This window comes from Lissotriton vulgaris, chromosome 8 (genome assembly GCF_964263255.1).
Source record: "Lissotriton vulgaris chromosome 8, aLisVul1.2, whole genome shotgun sequence".
NCBI classification, from domain to species: domain Eukaryota; kingdom Metazoa; phylum Chordata; class Amphibia; order Caudata; family Salamandridae; genus Lissotriton; species Lissotriton vulgaris.
The window spans coordinates 1,425,227,197-1,425,248,241 of NC_141696.1; the positions used below are offsets into that span (position 1 = coordinate 1,425,227,197).

Consider the following 21,045-nt stretch of genomic DNA (forward strand, 5'->3'; position numbering starts at 1 on the left):
AAAATGTGGCCACTAGAATGTTGCAGGAGTGTCCGTCCAGGTGCAGGCGCCATCTTGACTGTAGCTCATGGCTTATTGAAAACATTTATTTCTATTCATGTAATGGACAGGAACATGAGTCACAGTCAGAAAAGCCAAGCACAAACTAAACTTTTCTACAGTTAAAAGGCCCCAGAAGTCCTGAACAAATAAAAGACCCACGAGACACAGCAATGAACTTTTTCTGGAAGTGGATCACTGACTTAAGAAAAGTGCAAACTCTCATAGTTACAAGGAGAGAGCTGACCACTGGGGTATCCATAAACAATGTGTTCTACACTAAGCGCTGTCTAGGAAGTAGCGCATTGTCTTAAGATGAAGTGAAAACCTCCATAGTCATGGGAGAGTCTGAAGGTGCTTGTCACTGGAGCATCTATCTGTGATGTGTCCTGCTCACCGGAGTGCAGCACTGTTGGGAGTAAGAGTTACGGTGTTAGGAGTAAGAGTCAGGACTCAGAATATTACAGGGAGAGACTCTCAGTTCTGGGCACTCAGACATCTATGGCAATGTGCCCAGCAGCAAGCTCCCAAGGGGTAGTGGTGTGCTGCCTTGTACAAATGTTAAGACCTTGGTAATCACAGGGAAAGGTTCATAAAAGAAATGTAGGGTGACATAATACATGGCAGTCTAGGTGGGAGAGTGGGCTAAGGTTCGTAAAGTGTATACCGGTTGAAACTGGTATAGCTACAAAACCATATTGTACTGGAAACAGATTCTGGCCAAGCGGGGATTAGTCCCTGAAATGTGCAAGTAGGTGACTTTGGGTGGCGCTTGGCATAGAGCCAACATGGACTCCAAACCAGGGCGTGGGTATTCCTGTACGTCCCACGGAAGTGTTCCTCTATGGCGTTGTCTATGTACAGGCAAAATGTGGGCAATGTGCCAGTTGGTATGGGCAAGTTTTCACGTTGTTTCTCACCCCAGGGGATGTTGTTGTTGAGCCCTGTTTGGTGTTTGACCAGAGGCTTTACTTGCTTGCCGCAATTGAGATGCCGATACCTCGAATGAACTGCGCGATTTATTCAGTACCGATTTAGAATATTCGGGATGAGCCATTCTGGGATCGACTGCCCCCCTTTACACTACTTACTGTACCACAAAATATTTTTCATAGATATCAGGTTTTGAATTAATAGTGTGGCGGCGGCGCCCGTGACAACATCGGGATAGGATTACCCCTATGTGAGAAACTCCGGCTGGATAGTGATTTGGATGATTCAGCCTGGAGATTAGTGTGTGGCCAGTATTGTATGGCGTGACACCAGACTATTGTCCTTCGATATATCGTCTTGATGTAAACAGTTAGGAGGGATGATATTGTCAGTAATTATACTGATTCAGGATTTAACCCCCGTGCTATTGTAATTATTGGATTTAAATTACTTTGTACAAATATTCAAGAAAAAGATTTGTGCTTACAAGAATATTGACCTACTGCGCCCTGACGAAGGAGGTTAGGACAGAATTCCTTTTCCGAAACGCGCGCTGGCGCTTCACTCTTTGTTGTGTTGTTCTGTATATATTTTATGTGATTGTATAATTGGTTAAGTTTTCCTATGTCTATTTTGTCCACTGTTTTTGACTTATGTTTTGGGAGTTCATGAGGTATGTATGATGGTGTGTTGTGATGAGCTGTGTGAATTATATGGTTGGTATATATTTTGTTTTTTGGGGGCTACTGTATATATTATGAATATATGTTGTTTATAGAATATACATACAAAATTAGTATCATGATTTTGGTATATTGTGATTGTTATGTTTCTCTTATCAGAAAATCATTTAAATAAAAAAGAGAATATGTTTTTCTAATAACTTTTGGTCTGGGACAATGTTACTATTGAATCAATGAAGGATATATTACCTAAGGTTTAAGTGAAAACGTGTGAGAGGTTTTGTTCTTGTTCCTGTTAATTTCCCTGCCTCCCTCTCTTAGTATTGTTATATTTCAGGGACCCTCTGTTGAATTTTTGATGTTTTGGTGTGTGACCAGACAAAAATAGATTTGTGTTCCCTATAGAATAGTGTGTTTTTGCACATCTGCGAATGTGCTTCTAACACTGTCCAGTGTAAGTGTTCAGGATAATGTTGCGTGTCAAGGTAATATGTGCTCATTCTGGTAGTGGTATTTCTACAGATAATACCACTCTGGTGTTTTACATAATTCTAATCTTCGCTGCCCGGGTAGTCATCACTATGTAGCATTTGGTACAGGGGCATGTGATGTGGGGCTCGTTCTAATAGCTTCTTGCCCCGTGATCAAACTAGTATGTGGTTCTGGACAAGAGCTTAGAGACCTCTGGGTGATAAGGCGCTTTATAAATCTAAATAAATAAATAAATACAAAATAAATGTGATCATATAAACACTGTTTTTGGATTTGCAATTAGTTTTGGGACCTCAGTGTCCAGACATGCTTGTGATCCATCTGGATGACATTTGACGGTTCAGTAAGGTCACAGACTCCACACAACTCACAAAGAAAGTGTCTGGCAACAGGCACTAAACACCATAAATGTTACTGTGTCTGTCTTGTAGTTGCCCTTGGTCTGGTGTGTCCGATCGGGTCTCTGATGTTGTTTGTATATTTAAAGGCAAAATATGGGGCAGAGAAAGGGAGGGACCCTATTTCAAATATTGGCCAATGCCTCCTAATGATTTTCCTCATCTTGTTGGAGCTCGGAGTGAAAAATGTCACACATGTCAGAACATCATCTTGAGTGCGCATGCGTGGATCCAACACTGCTGCCCTGTTATTGTTTTAGCCCTTTTCCGAGCCACCTTAACACAGTGAGATGGTTACTGGTGTGCTTCTAAATTGGCAGTCAGGGTATGTGCTTGTTGATCATTGTCACTATTGGAATTACAGTTGCAGTGAAGAACTACCGCAGAAATTACCCAACAGGCAAATTATCCCAAATGTCTGGGGTGGTGACTGTCATATCTAAGCAGACTGTTGCAGTCTGTGGGCTTTTTATATGCGGTGGCATGTGCCCATTAACAGGGATATTTAAAACCCTGAAGGTATACTTCATACTATTGTGAATGCTGTTGGGTATGATTTACATATTATGAACCTTTTACTGACCCAACCATGAGCAGATTAGCATATTGGTCCTGATGAATTGGCATGATCAGCTTTGACATTAAATAGGCAAGAACAATTTTGATTTTCTTTTAATGATCACTGACTGAACTATTATGGACCATTGTATCCATTTCTAGCCATTTATTGGTTTTAAACAATACCAAGTGGACCCACCCCGTAGTCATTTTTTAATCCCACAATAGACCAGCCTACTCACATAGTATCACAATCAACACTGCACATTACTCTTCACATTGACAAAAAGCAAAAAAGAACTCCGGCAAAGAGCCCCTCATGGGCATTGCAGCGCTGGCCAAATTATGATCTGCCCGATAATGAAGCAGGACGCCCATTTGGGTGTGTGAGGGCTCTTGCTCCTGAAGAATCACATCCCCCGATCTGACGCTTCATGCTTCTCCCAACCTCTTCCTCTCCCGTTAGGAGCTGCACACCTTTGTGATTTACATATCCTGATTAGAGTGAGGATGCTGGACCTTTATTTGCCCCTTGTACCCCCCTTATGTATTCAATGTGTGCCTGGATAGGTGCCTAGATTAGCTCTGGTTAGAGAACAGGTACAAATGTAATTTATGATTTTCTTAAATATTTATTACAATAGCAATTCATTGGTGAATTCAGATTTGTAATAACATTTTTAGAAAAGTTTTTTTTTAAATACCTTTTCCCTGCCTAAAACCTCTGCAGACCTATTTGCAACTGTCACCTGGCAGCTGAATAGCCACCTTAATGAGGTGAGAAAATTGCCCACAGAGTAGGGCAAGTGCTTGGGTGTTGGGAGATGTTCCTGTTTCTATATCAGGCTGACCAGCTGGGCTGTGCCCAGGAGTTTAACCAACTTCAGAGGGGCCTACCCTGTCACAGGCAGATGTAGCTAACAGAAGGGGCTGCACCCTTTCATTGTCCCTCAGTGCATTAAGCCCCGAACCCAGTGGGAGAGGAGCTGCACTCAGAACTGGTTTTGAATGACCATGGCGTGGGGGCTGTTTATTTCTATTTCTATGGTCACACTTCAAGATTGTGCAAAGGAGCTTTACATAAGGGAAGAAAGGTTCTGCCATGTTGGTTTTGGGCAGCGAGGGGTAGTGTGAGATTGCTTGCAGTATAATCCACCTGAACTTTTGCCCCATTGATTAGAAAGTGACCAGGAGTTTCCACACCAAGCTGGCACTGGGTATAAAAGTGCCATTCCCAATACCCTTCTTAGATCACTTCTGGACATGTCAAGAAACAGAAGAGGACTAAACCTGCTGTCTGTGTTCTGAAGACTGGATCTGCTGTTCCCCCTCTACCCATGGCAAAACATGGACTCCAAGGGTCATAAGGCTGAACTCCTGTTAGGGTTACAGGTACACTACATGCTTCAAGAGGCTTTTTACTGCTTTTACAGGTGGTCAGTTCCAATTAGACCTGCCCTGGACCCTGTTGCGGGCCTCTACTGCAATGAGTCTTTGCTCCGAAGTGCTGTCCCAAGGTCTTGGACCTTTGGATAGTGTCAAAGTGTACGTCTCCTAAAGTATCCTGAAACCTAAGATCTAGAAACTTTTTTGCCAACTTTGTGGTCTAAAAACTGGCGTGGGACCTGGACAATCTGCCAAGCAGAGTATGTTCTCCCTGGGCCTAAGATTCAGATTGTTCCTTTAAGGTTCTTCTTTGCAGAAAATCCAAATCAGCTAGGCCTCGCGGAGATGCTATACGACCTTATGGAGCCCTTATGGCTGCAGTCTGTAGCCTTGCTCTATTGGACATTTCCGAGCTTGGAAAAAGTGAATAAGTCTGAAGGTAGAAATCTTCACCTGGCAAAGAGTACAAGAACACAACATTTAAATTTCTCCTGCTATAAGCTTATATGCCAAAGTCAACGGCTTCCCCGAGATGCTAATTTGCCTCACTGAGGATTTTTGACTTCCACTCCAGAGTCCAAAGAAAAAACTTTTCACCTGGATGAACCTGGTCCCTGTATCGAATCCCTACTGCATCTCGATTTGCCTCAAACCATACCTTGTCCCAGTCAAGCACAACCAGATGTCCATGGTTGGTGCTTATTTCTTTTTGGCACAGTTTTGAACCCTAAAATTAAAAGATTCATATCTCCGGTAATTTTGGGGCAGGGTATTACTCCCTGAACAGGATTTCCTGGGGGACTGGCCCTAACAATACCTAAGCTTCAGAGCGACAGCCTCAGGGCTTGCCCAACCCCATCCTGACTTCTAAGGACTGCCTACATGGGTACTGATAATGCAGCTGACACCTGGACACGCCTGTATTTTGTTGAACCTAGCCAGTTTGGAGCCAAAGTCAGTAATGGGGGCAATTAAGCAAAGGTGGCATCTCCCAACCACAGGTTGGCACTGAGGATAAAAGTGGAACTCTCGGAACCTGAACTTAAAAACACAACTGGACCTGTGGAATATTCAGAAGAAGGGCTTAAGGATTGCCTTGCTGCTTGACGGACTACCTTGTTGTCTGAAGAAGGAAGATTGGACCTGCTTGCCTTGATCCAAGACTACACATAGTCACTCCAATGTTAAGTTTGCTGCCCTCCTTTCTGATCTACAGGCACATAAAAGGTTTTCAGAGGCCTGCCATGAAACCACCCGGCTGACCTGCTGACTAGCTGGACCTGCCGGAGTTCAGCTGCCTGCCTCTCATGGAGTGAGTACCATTCACTAAGGGGTAGCCCCAGGCCCTGAAACCTTGGCTGGCATCAGAGAGCGGTAATTCCTGTCTAACTGAAAGTCCGAAGCAGAGAGATGCAGAGACCCACACAGCAGAACAGCCATGAACTGAAGACTTCACCAGAACGTACGCCGAGCAATGTAAAGCCTCTCAAGGGTCATGCCATGCGGATCCCATCTGAAAGCTGGAAAGCCTCTAACACCAAGAGATGCAAAGCCTAATCGGCAGCTGGAAGCTCTATCAAGTATGTACTCAGTGTAACCCAAAGCCTTAAAAAAAGCACTGCTGCACGGACTTCGAACCATAGACATAAGGTACAACTCCCAGTTGGGCAAACCTGGCCCTATGCCCATGCTGCATTCCTCGCTGTTGGCCTGATTTTGTGACTTTGTCCTGGTCAAGTGAAACCAGATACCCACAGTTGGCACTTTCAGCGTATTGGTACTATTTTCATTTAAAAATGTAAATTTCAATACCTCCACCTCCACTGATTGGATTTTTGTTGTTTTCGTAGCATTTTATATATTAACATTTACTCTCTTTTTCTGTATTGGTTTGAGATAAACTATTCAGATGAAGAACCAGGAACATATTACATTTGTATAATACTGATGCAGAAATGTGTATACTACATTGCTTGCATTTTAACTGTACTAAAATGTTGTGTTCCTAGTGGAGTAATTGACTGTACAACTGATTGATTAATTTCTAAAATTATACCATCATCAGTGACAGGAGGCAGACTAAGGTGAAGAGATGAACAAGGATATTACATGATACATGAAACTGGCTTAAAATTGCTATGTTAGATTCTATGCCAACACATCTGGTTTCTGCTTTTAGAGTTTCAGTGCAAGGCACAGGACCCGAAAGCAAGAGTAAACTGTGGTTATCCTGGCATCTCCCCCAAGAATTGCACGACGAAAGGATGCTGCTTCGATTCTAGTGTCCCTAATGTCATCTGGTGCTTTCAACCCACCCTTGAATCAGGTAATATTGCTACCATAATTATGAGCTCACATTCTGTGTGCAGTAGGTACAGTTAGGCAGAGGCAGAGAAAGGGGTTAACACAAGCCCTTGAGGCTCTAGGGGCACCTCCATTCATGGAGTCTCCAACTCAACCTGAGACCTATGCATAGTTACAACATCTGGGAGTCTCAGGTGCCCCTTACCACATTCTGCTGGGAAGCCATTATTTTGCTTTACATTACTAGAGATACAACATGCTGTATATCTTTTTTGATTAATTAAGGGCCTCATCCACAAGAGAATGACTCAGAGCGGCACTGCAACCCATTTTAGAAAGAGCTTAATCCACATAAACAATCAATAATGGTGGTTTGCAGAATGCAGCACATCATAGAAAGAGCGAAAACAAGGAGAAATGTATACTTTTTCCTTGTATCTCCATCCTAAGACCCGGTTATACATGGCCTTAGTTTTTGGCAGTGCCCCAGCCTTGTAAAGCTAGGGCAGCCTCTAAAAGCAATGGGTGTTGTGGTGCAACACCCACAGCAACACCCATTGCCCGCACCATTATGCAGCAGACTGCAGCGAAAAGAGGCATATGTACCAGGTGCCGTTAAGCCATGTTAAGTAGCTTAGCACAACCTTCTAACAAGCATTTACAATGCAATAGCTCTCGCAATTGCGAGATTTTAAGCTATTGGTATTGTAAATGACCATGGCTTTTATTTATGTGTTTACCTGCAATTATAAAAAGCGTAGTCATTTACAATACCAATAGGTCAAAGTTTTGAAAATGCGAGACCTATTGCATTACAAATGCTTGTTATTCACAAGCGCCCCATGCCGCACTTTCACATTAATTGAGGCCACGCACCTTTCTTTAGACGAGCTGTGTCTAAAGCAAGGTCCGCTTCCACTATTAAAGTGAAAGCGCAGTACGGGGAGCTTTTACCAAAAAAAACATTTGTTTGTCAAAGACCTATGCAAGACCATTGTAGAGAAATGACAGAACTATTTTTCCTTCCACCAGTGGAACTCATGTGCTCATCTGAGAACCCCAAGGACAGAGTGAACTGCGGTCGTCCGGGAGTGACTCCAAACCAGTGCAGGGCCAGCGGCTGCTGCTTTGACTCCAGTGTCAAAGGCGTGAGCTGGTGCTTCAAAGGACGCATCAAGAGAGGTAATGTCTTGGTGGTGTACAACAGTTGTTTAAAGTTACCAAATTCCGTGGTACTCATCTTTTGACCATTAAAGGATGAAAGGCTGAGTGAACCTGCTGGGATTCAAACCTGTTACCTTGATGCAAAACACAGATCCCTGAAGTGGATGCATTAGTCATTAGGTATCCACCAGACCAGACTAGGGTAAGTTTTAACTTTTAAGCTCCCTTGCGTGGCCATTTCAGAGTGGAGTAGTGGTCAAATCTACAACCAGTACTAATAGTCCTAAAACAAGTTTATTATTTGAGGTTCATAATTAGTTATGCTTAACCTGAAGTTATTAAAATGCTTATGATGGGGAGAGGAGTTGACCTAATGGCTAGGGTGCTCGACCTTGGAACTGGGTTCGAGTCTCGGTAATAACGCTAAATCTCCTGTGATTCTGGGCAAATCACTTAATCTCCCCTTGCCTAACAAAAATTAATGTGTGTCCTCATGTAACGTAACTGGTGCTCTGATACCTGATTCGAGTCAAGTTTGCACTGTATAAAACTCTACAATAAAGAAATAAATAAAAAATAAAATACATTTGAAGAGGCTAGGGTCCTGATTCAGAGTTCAATGACAATCACAAATCTCTGAGAGGGTATTTCACAAAAACAACGTAAAGTAAATCGACGACTTTTTGAATTTTCAAACATTCGCTTTAGAAAGGCTTGGAAATTCCGACAGGAACAAGTTTCCACGAATACTACTGGCAATGGAATTTCTTTGTAGTGAAAATTATTTTCTAGACAAGAAAAAATATTAAAACACATTGTGAAAACGCACATATGCCTGAAAAATTACGATGATGCATGTATTCCAAAGATGTGGCAATATGTACAAATCCTTTATGTACATGTATGTACACGTAATTGTTTGTGAATGTGCAGAATGGAGACAAGTTACGTTTAGATCTTTCCCCATTGGTTACTAATGTAACATTACACAGGTAGACGTCCTTCTAATATATGTGATAGAATGTTTAGTGGTGTTGAAAAAAGGCAAGTGTTATCGTAAACCGAAAACATTTTTTTTTCCTTTCCTGTGGTGTTCGTAATAAAAAGGATTTTGCACTTTGTAAACTTCCATACTGCATAACATCATCATAATTAAATCAAAATTATAATATTCATTGTATTGTGTTCAAATCAATTTTTTTTTCTGAATGCTGTATTTTTTTCAAGCATGCCCCCAGGAGTGCCCTTTCAACAAAAAGTTATTCAAATTTACATTAAAAACATAATGTTTTTAGAAATATGTACAGACAAAAAGAGATCTATAGGGTGAGGTTAATAACTAATTAAAAGCCCCTTAGCGAAAATTTCATATGCGATTGCAAAAGTATTGGGGAATAAAAAGATTAGCTTCATGGAAAGATCAATCCGGACTTTTGGAATTATATTTGACTGACTTAAGTTCGTTCACTTTTGGAATATCAGAATTTTCTCCATAAAGGTAGCCTTACTTCATGAAACTTTGTGGAAACAGTTGCTGTCTAAAAATGGGTGTAATGGAACCCTGCTTCTTAGCTCTTGATGGCCATTTAGCTACATCACGGAGCACATCATTCATGGGTCACTTAGGGGAATAGTAATCAAAGTTTTGCATCGTTCTTACGCCACCCAAGGTAACACAAGGGTGACACAAAATGTAGATGAGTTTTACCAAGTCACACAAAGCCACCTTGCATGGCCCTGTGTTGCTTGGTAAATCTAGAGTAATGCAAAGCAACACAAGTCTACTTGGTGGGGGCGTTACAGGGGTAGAGTGTGGGTGTTCCCAAGCATTCTCCCATGTACTCAGAGGCATTCCCACATTTGCCAACACAGGTAGACCTGAGAATGCATCAGAATTGTACGCCTTCCCACCAGAGGTGCAAAGAGGAGAAATGTCTTGCAGAATATACAGCATACTTAGAAAGAGGAACATGCCTCTCAAGGTTGTTTTTGAACAGTTTTGTACCTTTATGCCCAAAAATAATACTACCTGCAATGTAGGTACCCATGTTCCATGCTGCAAGAGTGCTTGCGATGGTGCTAGGCTGCTAAATGTGCTCCAGCGAAGGCAGAAGACAACAATGCACCATATGTTGATAGATATGGCGCATTCCTGCACTCTCCCTTTCACGCAGCGCAGCAAGTTGTATTGTTGAGTTGCGTTGGATGAAAGAATGATAGCTATGGCCTCCAGTCATTGACTTACTAGAATAAAGCATGAGGTAACCAGTGACTAAGGCATTGATTACGAGCAAGGTATTTAACACACCCAATTAATACCTCAACAATAACTCACAGTGAGGTATTTATCTATTGTGTTAAATACCTCCTCTTCCAGGTATTTTACCTGGAAACAAGACATAACATGTGGTATTTAATACACTTAGGGGAAGATTTACCACTTTTTCATGCAGTTCATTGCAGCAGCCGCAAATGCTGTGCTGCGTGAAAAGGAGAGCCAAATTTACTGAAATAGGGCACTCTCCCTAGAGCCGGTGCTGAAAGCAGCTGCTTTGCGTCACAGAGACGCCTTTGCGCCATGTTGCAAGGGTGTCTCCGTGAGTATAGCATAGATTTACTACTGGAAAGGTACCTTTCCAGTACAAAATATTATGCATAGACTGACTTAAACCATTTTCCCTCTTCGTATATGTGCTGTTCGGTGCAGCACATGTACAAAGTCGGAAAAGGAAGGAGAAATTAAAGCGCTTCTCTTTCCTTGAGTCTTCTTCAAAAGGGCTCAGTTTTCTGATGCTAAACCCTGGCTACTTTATTTAAATTTGATTAGCATCAGAAAGCTTGGATGGTTGCATTGGAACATCATGCGCCATCCATGGCACGCCCCCTTGGCGCTAAGTACTGCAAAGCAGAGCTATGTGCTGGTTTGTGCTACTTTCACATTATTTCCTTCGCTTGTTTAGCACTGGAAGGTAAATTGGAAAAAAAATATGTTGCACCGATTTTCATCATGTTTGTGACAAAATCATGACAAAATCTTAGTACATCTCCCCCTTAATTTAATTACCATTGCCTGCTTTTTGGGCCCTATTTGTAATAACGTTCTGCAAGTTTGACCAGCAAAAATCTGTACACAGAATTTAAATACCAGCTCTTTATAAGGCCCCAAGGATGGGATGCATATGATTTTTAGGACTAATATTTAGGGAACGTTTGAGGTTTAGGAATTCTGCCTTCAATTTGGGGGAGTGAAACTGGCAATGGCTTCTCTAGAGTGAATTTGAGACACTGTGCCCTAGCTTTCCTTTTTCTCCAACATCTTCCAGACACGGGCACTTGCCCTGTCCTAACTTGCTTTCTTTGTGCTGCTGTACAATCACGTGGCACTATGCACCTTACTTAAAATATGTGATGCTGCTAGTTATTTCATGGGTTGCTACTTTGAAATGAAGGGCACTATGCACTTTACCTGCATTATTCATACTTGGTTTTAATTCTTAGATTTATTATTGTGTATGGTACAAAGTAGTATTTATGAAATATGGATGTATTTTACTGCTTGCTTCCTTGTGTTTTTATGTTCCTTTTGCTTTTGGTTGTATTATCAATTGAATAAAGTCATTCTGAACTACACTGAACTGAGAGGATGACTTAATCGGAGTACCTCCTTCCTTTCTTTTTTTGCAGACATTGTCCAATGTGGGCTTCAACCAAAGGCAAGGATTGACTGCGGCAAACCTGGAATTAGTGCTGATCAGTGCTCTCAGAAAGGATGCTGTTTCGATTCGAGTAAACCGCAAACTATCTGGTGCTTCTATCCACACATAGAGCAAGGTACTTGACCACCCACAAAATTAAACCACCGGTTGATTCGTGTGAATGATGGTACTTTAAGTTGACACCGGGTGCTCGGGGCACTGCAGTGGAAATAGGTTAAAGTGGAATAGCATGATTAGCTCAGACAGGTCAGGTTTTTGCTTGTCGCTCTGAGACAGTGTTCCTGATTTTATAATGGGGAAAAATGCAAAACTCACACTGGACTGGATCGGAACCCCCACACTGACCCAGGTAACAGAGACTATTGGTGGCCTTTCGGTCAAGGTGGTCCATTCAGACTAGTCTTCTAGTTAACCATACTCAGGCTGTAAATATCTTAGACATGAGGAGTGGGAGGAGGGGGATTGCACAATATTCCAACCTGCATCAGGTTAGGTCTGCTAGTGCAGTCCTCAATGTAAATAGCAATAGTCTGAATTTCCAAACAGCAGCCTAGGAGAGCCCCCCACTTCTATCGAGAAAGCCATTCTTTAAGGAAACCCTGTTCGGGTTTGCAACAGTGTTCTATACTGTACAATGCCTACTTTTCAACACCCCTTTTCACGTATGGGTGATGAAGTTGTGGTGACATACAAGAGTAAGGAAACCACTGTGCTTTCAAAATAAATTTACCTTGTGATTCTCCAAATATTAATTTGAAGAGAAAACCCAAATTTCCACCATGCCTGTAAAGGTGCCCAAGTAGGGTAGTTTCCTTAAGATCTATTAGCATCTGACCAACATTATAGGCAGTCTGTGCTTTAAAATGAATAATTGCCTACCACAATTGTAACATCTCCCACATGGGAGATTCTCCAAAACCCCTGCTGTGAAGTGGCCTTTTAGCGCCAATGATGCTGACAAAACGTTCATTAAGGTGCACGATTTCTCTCATTTCCTGTATATGTGCATATAAGGTGAGCCATATCAGCTCTGACCAGTGTTACTGTTCAATGAGATTTAGAATGCAGTGTTTCTTACAAGTTTTTGAGGAGTTTCTCCTCTTTGTTCCCTCTCCACTGTCTTCCTGTGACCACCTGCTGATGATGCTTGTAGTATGTGCAGAGATGATATCACCCTCATTTAGGTATTCGAAACGTGAAGGCGTGAAGGTTTAAAGGCAGAAATAAATATTCTGTCTAGATCTGCAGACCCTTGAGCCTGCCCGAGATGGCTAGTCTTGTCAGGCCTGTCAGTGCTCTGGCCACATCGGCCTTTAAAAGCAGTTTCCCCTCCCCAGAATGGCTTCTCATTCTTGGGTAGGCATGCTGGAAGGCCTGAGACATTACCCAGAGGCAGAAGATATTCAAGCGTCCCAGGATCTATAAGCTCAGTTGCATTAAACCACTTTTGAAAATGTATTGGCTAAAATGTAGAAAAAAAACATTGTGATGAACAAATGTGCTTTTATTTCTTTTGATCATGCATCAGTGCCGTTTGTCCTGCACCCCTCCAAGTCTCACCCACCAAAATTGTTTAATGTGGCATAAGACAGATAGAAAAAAACAGACACTGCACCTTACTACATAGTACTAGTAATGTGCCCAAATGCCTTTCACTGCAAAGCAGCCTTGTTTGCTTTTTTTTTTTTAATCTGGCTCTGTGAGCTTTGAGCTAACCTACAAACCCAACCAAATAAATACGTGCACTCTTTACCATTCACCTTCGTAGGTGACCCCTTCGATTTGATCTGTGACCCAATGTATGCATCCCACTAAAATTCACTTGTACAGACGCCACTGTCGGTGCCAGAGAGCATTACATATGGTAAATGATTCACACGCTCTACTCATACATTTCGGACCCATGGGTGAATCTAGGAAAGTCAGGCACGGCTTCTGTCGGGAGGGATGTGTGTGTGTGAGTTTTGAGTGCAGAGTTCACGTGTCTCTCTGCCAGTGTGCCTTGCTTGCCCTCTCGCTCTTCACACTCTACCATGTTCCTCTGTACCTCTGTCTCCCTCTAATTGTATCCCAGTGCATTCTCGTCTCTGAGCCTCTCACTCCTCATTTACCTGTTTACTGCCTTTAATATTTGGCTCTGCTTGACTCTGAGGGCCCCCGGGGAAGCAACAGTCGCAGACTAGTCTTCCCCCAGGGAGCTTCATTCTGGGACAAGACATGGGTGGTGATAGGCCACATTTTAGGGGAAGGGGATGAGGGGTTAGGGTTACCCCATAAAGTAGCCAGGCATGGTGTGTCCAGCCTCTTCCTGACTCCAAGCACCACTGGAAGGGTTAACAAATGTATTGAAGAACATCCACCCTCCCTACATGTTCTGGGGTACAAGGTGCTGGTCATTATATATAGTGTTGCAGCCAAGTTAGGATGCATTAGGCTGGATCTTTGGGGTGTGTGAGTCACATGCAGAAGTATCCATCCCTGGGGGGAGGAGGTGAGGGGAAAGGAGCACAGGTGCAAGAAGCGTGTGTGCTGGAGCTCGTTGAGCAGGCAAAGTGTTTCATTGAAGCTCAATGACTGTAAGAGATAAGAATGAACCAAGGCATGAGAGCTGTTGGATGAAAGTTGGTGTGAGGTTTGAATGGTTACAAGAGGAATAGAAGTGCCGAACTGATGAAGTTTTGATGTTATTGTTAAAATGTTAAGAAAGTTCAAATAGGTGGTTGCAACTATGTCCTAATAAATGGCCCTGTAAGCTAAATTATGGACATGGAGTGTGTCTATTGCACGATGCACGGCAGCTATTTCTTAAGATCGACAGCTCTGTTCATTTTATTTTTGGGATGGTGTGTTGCCCTGCAGAATGGTTCCTTACTTTCCTGTTTTTTCCAATGACCCTTGTGTTCTGTTTCCTGGTGTGAGCGTATTCCCTCATTCGCTGTGTTTGTATAGTAGTCCTAGATCTATTTTCTCCCTACGCTCTTAATCACAGAATATATCACTTCTAAATTGTGTTGCCTACAGTAGCTGTATATTAAACTTGTTGTTTGTATTTTCTTTCAGTTATCTCGTTTTAATTGAAACTTCCTGACAAGACGGTGTTAATTGTTGTTCCTGAATTCACACTATCATCGCCATGTCCTAACACCGCAGTTTGGATATCACAAAACCGTAATCAAGAAAAGAGTGCCTGAATTTCACTGTCTGCGCTACTTCTTAAACTTCCTCTTATAGACTGCCCTTTGACAATGCAGTGCCCCTGGTTTTGGAATTCATTTGCTAATTTTCACCACTGTTTTTCACTGTTCCTTTTGCACCACAATAAGACATCATTAAAACAGCTAAGTTTCAAACTACATATTCATTATCTCCTTCCTTCCCAACAACCATGAAGGAAGAACCCACAATCTACTACATCGCAATACATGATAATACTTCCTAATACAAGTAATTCAAATAAAAATTATTTAAAACAACTAGTGTGTCTAATTACTTTATTTAATTACCAAAATAGAGATCTTAACTGTTGGCAGTGTGTGAGTGTCTATATGGGTGTATGAGTGGATATATCAGTTGCTGTATTGATAAGTGACTGCCTATATGAGTGACTGTATGGGTTAGTGGGTGGATGTGTGTGTAGCTGTATGAATCACTGAGCGGGTATGTACTAACTGGTATTGGTGTATCTAGGGTTTTGATATTGGTAGTCTTTGTTTTAGAGTGGGTGTATGAAAGGTTTTATTAGGGTGTGCATCAGATGATCACATGGATGATGTCATCAATGATGTCATTTGAGATCTCATCAGTGTTGTCATAAGTGCTGTCACTCAGCATGTCATGAGCGATGTAATATGTGACATCATCAGCAGTGCATTGAGGGTGCCCGAGTTATAGTTAGATCTACTAACTATAATAGCCAAATTTCTCTGGGTGTATACCAGTGAAATGTCCAACTAATTATAAAGTCCCTGGAACAGATGTTTTTTTCAGTGAATTTCTAAGGTTTTTTAAATGCTAATTTCTAACTATAATGTCCTTGAAAACTATGTTTTTTCAGTGAATTTCTAAGGTATTTTCAATGCTAATTTCTAACTATAACGTCACTAAAACCTATGGGTATTTTCAGTAAATTTCTAAGCTTTTTTAAATGCTAATTTCTAATTATAACGTCCCTGACAGCTATGGTTTTTTAAGTGATTTTCAAAGGCTTTTTAAATGCTAATTTTAAACTATAATGTCCCTGAAACCTATGTTTTTTCAGTGAATTTCAAAGGTTTTTTAAATGCTAATTTGTAACTATAACGTAGCAGTCATGTTGGCAGAGTGGTGGTCAAAGTTTAGAGTAGAATCCGAGCACCTCTTAGCAATCCCATTGTGTGAGATTTACTGGAGGTAACAGGAAGGGTAGTTAGCCCCCAATGTCAACCTTTGGGGTCAACTACCCCTCCTATTACCTCCAGTAAGTGCCACACAGCAGGATTGCTAACTTCTCACACCAGGCCATGCCCCTTTTCTCCACCAGTCAGTAAACATGCCCCCTGGCGGGTTGTAAGTTGGGGTATTAATTCCCCTTGAATACTGAGGGTCCCTAGGGGGGCCAACCAGCCCACCAGGCGCCTCCAGTAAGTGCCACAGATCTGGATTGCAGAGAGGTGGTCTGAGACCACGTCCCATTTTACACCACTCTTCAAATGCGGCTCCTTGTGCACTGCTGCTCGGAGGATGAAGTCCACTTGTGTCCTGAGGTCCTCAGGACACAAGAGGACCTCATCGCCCCATGAGCAGTGTGCCAAGAGGTGCGTTTGTAGAGCGGTGTAAAAAGGGGCGTGGCCTCGGGCTACCTCTCTGGTGAAGATTCGTCAAACGGCACCAAAGTTATTGGCAAATCAAAAAACGCTTTTCCTATGGAAACTAGGTTCTAACTATAACTACCTACTAGTGACACCCAGTAGGTAATATATATATACAATTATATATATACATATATATATATATATATATATGTATATATATATATATATATATATATATATTTATATATATATATATATATTACCTACTGGCGGTCGCCAGTAGGTATATATAGTTAGGACGGTTTACCATAGGAAATCCCCAACATTCTATTGGGAATAACTTTGGCCCTGGTTGATGAATTTTCACAAATTTCTCAAAGAAGATGGCTCGCTCCGCTCCGCTCCTTCCCTGAAAGTTTGGGGGGGATTCGTCAAGTGGGGGCTGAGAAAAAAGGGGGGTCCCAAAACGTGTTTTCCCCATGTTAATTTCCATAGGACCTTTAGACTCAGCTACAGCTTGAACTGCTGAAGGGAATTACACCAAACTTGTCAAAATGGTAGTGTCTGGTATGCAGATCACGCTTTTGGTAAAATTGTGTAAATCCCTTCAGTGGTTCCTGAGAAAATTAGAAGAGAAATCAAAGAGAAATCAATTATATATCTATAAGCGCGAACGCGTGCGCGCACCCCACGATTTTTCACTATTTTTTGGGGGGGGGGGGGCTTGGGGGGCTTCTCTCTTTCATTTTATTGTTTTTAATGTGATTTCGAGGGTGCCCACCCCTCGTTTTGCCCCCGAGATCACCGCCGCCACCCGAGCTGCCTTAAGATGGCCGCCGCCTGGTTGTGGGCGGGGCCGGGAGGACGTGGTTTCCGCTTCCCCCTGCCTGGGGGAAGCCTTTGCTGTGTAATGGTTTCTTCACACACACACACAGGCACTAAAAATCACGCACACATAAACGAGAAAGCACACATACAGATAGGCACACAAAGGACCAGACACAGGCACAGGTACACGCACATACAGAAACATGCACATTCGCGCAGAGTACACACACAGAAACACAGCCCTACACAAAGACTCGCTTACAGCCACGCACACATAACCCCACGTTCGCACATACGCACACACGCTCTTCCATTCATATACTCAAACACACACACATTTATTTCGGCTCAAGAAGGAATGTCAGTTTGAGAAATTGAAAACGCGGGTTATTTAACCATTAACAACAAATGAATATTCGAGCTGTTTCTTACTGTATATTCGCAGTAAGAGTTTTCCGTTTGCGCTCCAAATCTTACATTTGTTAGGTGCACATTGTTGTTGGCGTTTCTGTGCACCTAAATATATTCGGATTCGGAGCACTGTGTCCGTGCACTAAGAGTCCACAGGGGCACTCGGTGGCCTCACAGTTCGCATCCTGTCAGCCAATGAGCTTGAAACAAAAATCTAATTGGACCAAGTTATCAGCCAATCAGAGACAACATACACATTACTAGCAATTGCTCAAAGCCATATTTATAAAAAATGTCGGCCTTCTCATCAACTAAAGGAACGTTATGAAACAGCGTGTACCAGTTTCAAGCAGGTCACAGTTTCTTCTGCTATTGGGCCCTGGGTCTGCCTTTATTCTTCAGTCTTTTAAACGGGCGTAGATTTTAAAGCACCAAGGAAAGCCCTCATTTAAAATGTTCTTGGAAACAGATATACCATCCCGACAGCACCGAAGTCAACTTATCCCTGCGGTGCCAGACTGTAAGCGGGTCTTGAATGCGGCAGAATTTGGCATTTTTAAATGTCTGTCCTAATCAAAGTACTGTGGAAATATTTTCTGTAAACTGTTTTAGCTTTTGATGAAGGTGGATCATACTGTTAACAATTCGTTTCACAATCCGTTTCAGTTAGCAGCTAAAACACTGCATTAATGACATTGGTATTTAAATATTCATATCAACTTTATTAAAAAAATATATATTTTATGAAAGAGGAGTAAACTGTTCACGATTCTTTTTTCGGTTCTTTTTACCGTTAGCAACGAAAACACTGCATTCATGGCATTGGTATTTAACTATTTACCGTATAACCCTTATTAAAAATGAAAATACGTTGATATATATATAAATATATATATTTATATATAACATAACAGTCGAATGTTGTCCAATATTTCCACCAAGGTGTTCTAGTGACATCACAACCCAAGAGGCCAAAGGCAGAGTGTTTTGTAAATGTCAACAGAACTCATATACGGCATTATAAGACCATGTTACCCGTTACCTATTTTGTATTTTTATATAACATGCTTTTTGGGGTATTTAACTTAAACTCTGTTTCTTTAAATTGCAGCTACCACTTAGGCACCAATTGCTGAAAAAACCATAGGTTTCTGCCCTTACATATCTATATATTAGCATTTAAAAAACCAATGAAATTCACTGAAAAAACCATAGGTTATACACTATATATAGTTAGGAATTAGCCTTTAAAAAACCAATGAAATTCACAAAAAAAACCATAGGTTTTAGACCTTATATAGTTAGGAATTAACATATAAAAAACCATTGAAATTCCTCCTATATAGTTAGCTGGACATTTTATTGACATAAAACCCAATGAAATTCCATATATATTTAGTTGCAATAACTATATATCGCGCACCCGCAATCCACTGCTGATGATGTCACATATTACATCATTCATGACATGGTCAGTGACATCACTGATGACATCACTGATGACATCTCAAATGACATCACTGATGACATAACTGATGACATCTCAAATTACATCACTGATGACATCATGACACACCAATACCAGTTACTACATACGCACTCACTGATTCCTACGTCTACGCACACATTCACTCATTCACCCATACAATCACTCGTACATACAGTCACTCATTTTTACAACACTGTCATATGTACTCATACACCTATGCAGACACTCACACACTGCCACTCATCCATGGAGTTACTCACACATCTAGTCAGTCCTGTAAAGCATCAATCACACTTCGATTTCCTCATCTATACAGTTAAACACAGAACACCTTACTTTTCCAAACATATACTAACACATACTTACTCTCTTATACAATTACTTATAGAAGTACACATTGATCTGCACATAGTCACTCGCCTCCCAGCCAGTTACACACACACTCAGTCTTCCATACAAATACTTGGGCAACCAATCAATAAGCTATATAGCCACTCATATAGCTACTGATCAACACATGCAGCAGCTTGCACAACAACAGACATATTGATGCACACTTTCAGACAGTTTAGTCATTAACCCATGCATTCAGTAAGACACATACATTCACTCGCTCAGTCAGTCACGCACCTACTAAATCCTTCATCCAGACACTTATACATTCACTCATTCTTCAATATGTAAACATATTTAAACTTTACAGAACACACAGTCACTGGATGATGTCATCAGTGATGTCATCAGTGATGTCACTGACCATGTCATGAATGATGTAATATGTGACATCATCAGCAGTGGATTGCGGGTGCGCGATATATAGTTATTGCAACTAACTATATATGGAATTTCATTGGGTTTTATGTCAATAAAATGTCCAGCTAACTATATAGGAGGAATTTCAATGGTTTTTTATATGTTAATTCCTAACTATATAAGGTCTAAAACCTATGTTTTTTTTTGTGAATATATATATACATATATATATATATGTATCCGAAAGTACATTTCTCCATTGGAAAAAACGTCGCCAACACACAGAAAGTTGCTGATGGCGTTGTTTTCCTGCCTATTAAATTTACCGTGCACAGCAACTTTCTGTGTGTTGGCGACGTTTTTTCCAATGGAGAAATGTACTTTTGGATGGATTGGGTGACCGGTAGCCCTACGCCGACCCGCCCGTGAGCGAGACTGATTACCAACCGGAACTTGGTGTTCTATATATATACATATTACCTACTGGCGGTCGCCAGTAGGTAGTTATAGTTAGGATTGGCTACCATAGGAAATCCGCAACATTCTATTGGGAATAACTCTGATGCCGGTTAAGGAATTTGGGTGTAATTTTCCAGGAGTTTGGCCAGCTCTGCTCCGTTCCTTCCCTGAAAGTTTCGGGGAGATTCATGAAGTGGGGGCTGAGAAAAAAGGGGGGTCCCAAAACATGTTTTCCCCTTGTTAATTTCCATAGGACGGTCTGACAAGTCTACAGCCCGAACCGCTGAATGGAATTACGCCAAACTTGGCAAAATTGTAGGGACTGGTACGCTGATGTGCCTTTGCTATATTTGGTGGAAATTGCTCCAGTGGATTTTTAGAAAATTAACTTCAAAAACACATATATATCTATAGGCGCGCTCCAGGCGCTCACCGGTACGCGTACCGGGGAGCGCACCCGGCGGGAGTGCCCGAGCGGAAAGGTGATTGGCTGTCGGTTGTCTTTCAACATTCTAAACAGTCTGGAGAGTCCGCCATCTTGTGTCTCGGTAGAATCGAGACTCAAGAGGTGAAAAAGAAAGGGGGAAATAATTAAAAGGGGGCAGAGTAGACACCCCCTGACCCCCTAGGTTTTCTGAGGGG

General features: G+C 41.8%; 1 protein-coding gene across 1 annotated transcript in view; it reads left to right on the plus strand.

Moving 5' to 3' along the window:
• LOC147698862 (uncharacterized) overlaps positions 1-15,127 on the plus strand; it is a 67,721-nt gene extending 52,594 nt beyond the window's left edge. The window contains exons 3-6 of the mRNA XM_086935467.1: positions 6,669-6,815; positions 7,826-7,975; positions 11,642-11,788; positions 14,734-15,127. Coding sequence (XP_086791593.1) covers positions 6,669-6,815; positions 7,826-7,975; positions 11,642-11,788; positions 14,734-14,747 — 458 coding nt within the window. The 3' untranslated portion in view covers positions 14,748-15,127. The remainder of the gene's footprint in view (positions 1-6,668; positions 6,816-7,825; positions 7,976-11,641; positions 11,789-14,733) is intronic.
• Positions 15,128-21,045: the final 5,918 nt, after the last annotated feature.